Here is a 1543-nt window from a genome sequence, read left to right on the forward strand (position 1 = left end):
GTTTCAGCACCAGGCACAGTTCCATTGTCAGAAATAGTTCCATCAGAAACAGTTCCAGTATCAGCAACAGTTCCATTATCAAAAACAGTTCCAGCATCAGCAACAGTTCCAGCATCAAGAACAGTTCCAGCATCAGCAACAGTTCCAGTATCAGCAACAGTTCCAGCATCAGGAATAGTTCCAGCATCAGGAACAGTTCCAGCATCAGCAACAGTTCCAGCATCAGGAACAGTTCCAGCATCAGCAACAGTTCCAGCATCAGCAACAGTTCCAGCATCAGCAACAGTTCCAGCATCAGCAACAGTTCCAGCATCAGCAACAGTTCCAGCATCAGGAACAGTTCCAGCATCAGGAACAGTTCCAGCATCAGCAACAGTTCCAGCATCAGGAACAGTTCCAGCATCAGGAACAGTTCCAGCATCAGCAACAGTTCCAGCATCAGCAACAGTTCCAGCATCAGGAACAGTTCCAGCATCAGCAACAGTTCCAGCATCAGCAACAGTTCCAGCATCAGCAACAGTTCCAGCATCAGCAACAGTTCCAGCATCAGCAACAGTTTCAGCATCAACAACAGCTCCAGCATCAGGAACAGTTCCAGCATCAGGAACAGTTCCAGCATCAGGAACAGTTCCAGCACCAGGAACAGTTCCAGTATCAGTAACAGTTTTATAATCAGGAACAGTTCCCTTATCAAGAACTGTTCCATTATCAAGAAGAGTTCCAGCATCAGGAATAGTTCCAGCATCAGGAGCAGTTCCATTATTAGGAACAGTTCCATTATCAGGAACAGTTCCAGCATCAGCAACAGTTCCATTATTAGGAACAGTTCCATTATCAGGAACAGTTCCATTATTAGGAACAGTTCCAGCATTAGCAACAATTCCATTATCAGGAACAGTTCTGTTATTAGAAACAGTTCCAGCATCAGGAACAGTTCCAGCATCAGGAACAGTTCCAGTATCAGGAACAGTTCCAGCAACAACAACAGTTCCAGCATCAGCAACAGTTCCAGCATCAGGAACAGTTCCAGCATCAGCAACAGTTCCATTATTAGGAACAGTTCCATTATCAGGAATAGTTCCATTATTAGGAACAGTTCCAGCATTAGCAACAGTTCCATTATCAGGAACAGTTCTATTATTAGGAACAGTTCCAGCATCAGGAACAGTTCCAGCATCAGGAACAGTTCCAGTATCAGGAACAGTTCCAGCAACAGCAACAGTTCCAGCATCAGGAACAGTTCCAGCATCAGGAACAGTTCCAGCATCAGCAACAGTTCCATCATTAGGAACAGTTTCATTATCAGGAACAGTTCCATTATTAGGAACAGTTCCAGCAACAGCAAAAGTTCCAGCATCAGGAACAGTTCCAGCATCAGGAACAGTTCCAGTATCAGCAACAGTTCCAGCATCAGGAACAGTTCCAGCATCAGGAACAGTTCCAGCATCAGCAACAGTTCCAGCATCAGGAACAGTTCCAGCATCAGGAACAGTTCCAGCATCAGGAACAGTTCCATTATCAGGAACAGTTCCAGCATCAGCAA

The 1543-nt window shown here is 45.2% G+C and overlaps 1 protein-coding gene across 1 annotated transcript; it reads left to right on the forward strand.

The window, feature by feature from the left end:
- Window positions 1-310: 310 nt before the first annotated feature.
- On the forward strand, window positions 311-1313 carry LOC138854385 (GATA zinc finger domain-containing protein 10-like; the record flags this gene model as incomplete). Its single annotated transcript, XM_070097270.1, has 1 exon — window positions 311-1313. A coding segment is annotated over one exon (351 nt), but the record flags the coding sequence as incomplete, so codon positions are not given.
- Window positions 1314-1543: the final 230 nt, after the last annotated feature.

The sequence above is a fragment of the Cherax quadricarinatus genome, chromosome 57, assembly GCF_038502225.1.
Source record: "Cherax quadricarinatus isolate ZL_2023a chromosome 57, ASM3850222v1, whole genome shotgun sequence".
NCBI classification, from domain to species: Eukaryota; Metazoa; Arthropoda; class Malacostraca; order Decapoda; family Parastacidae; genus Cherax; species Cherax quadricarinatus.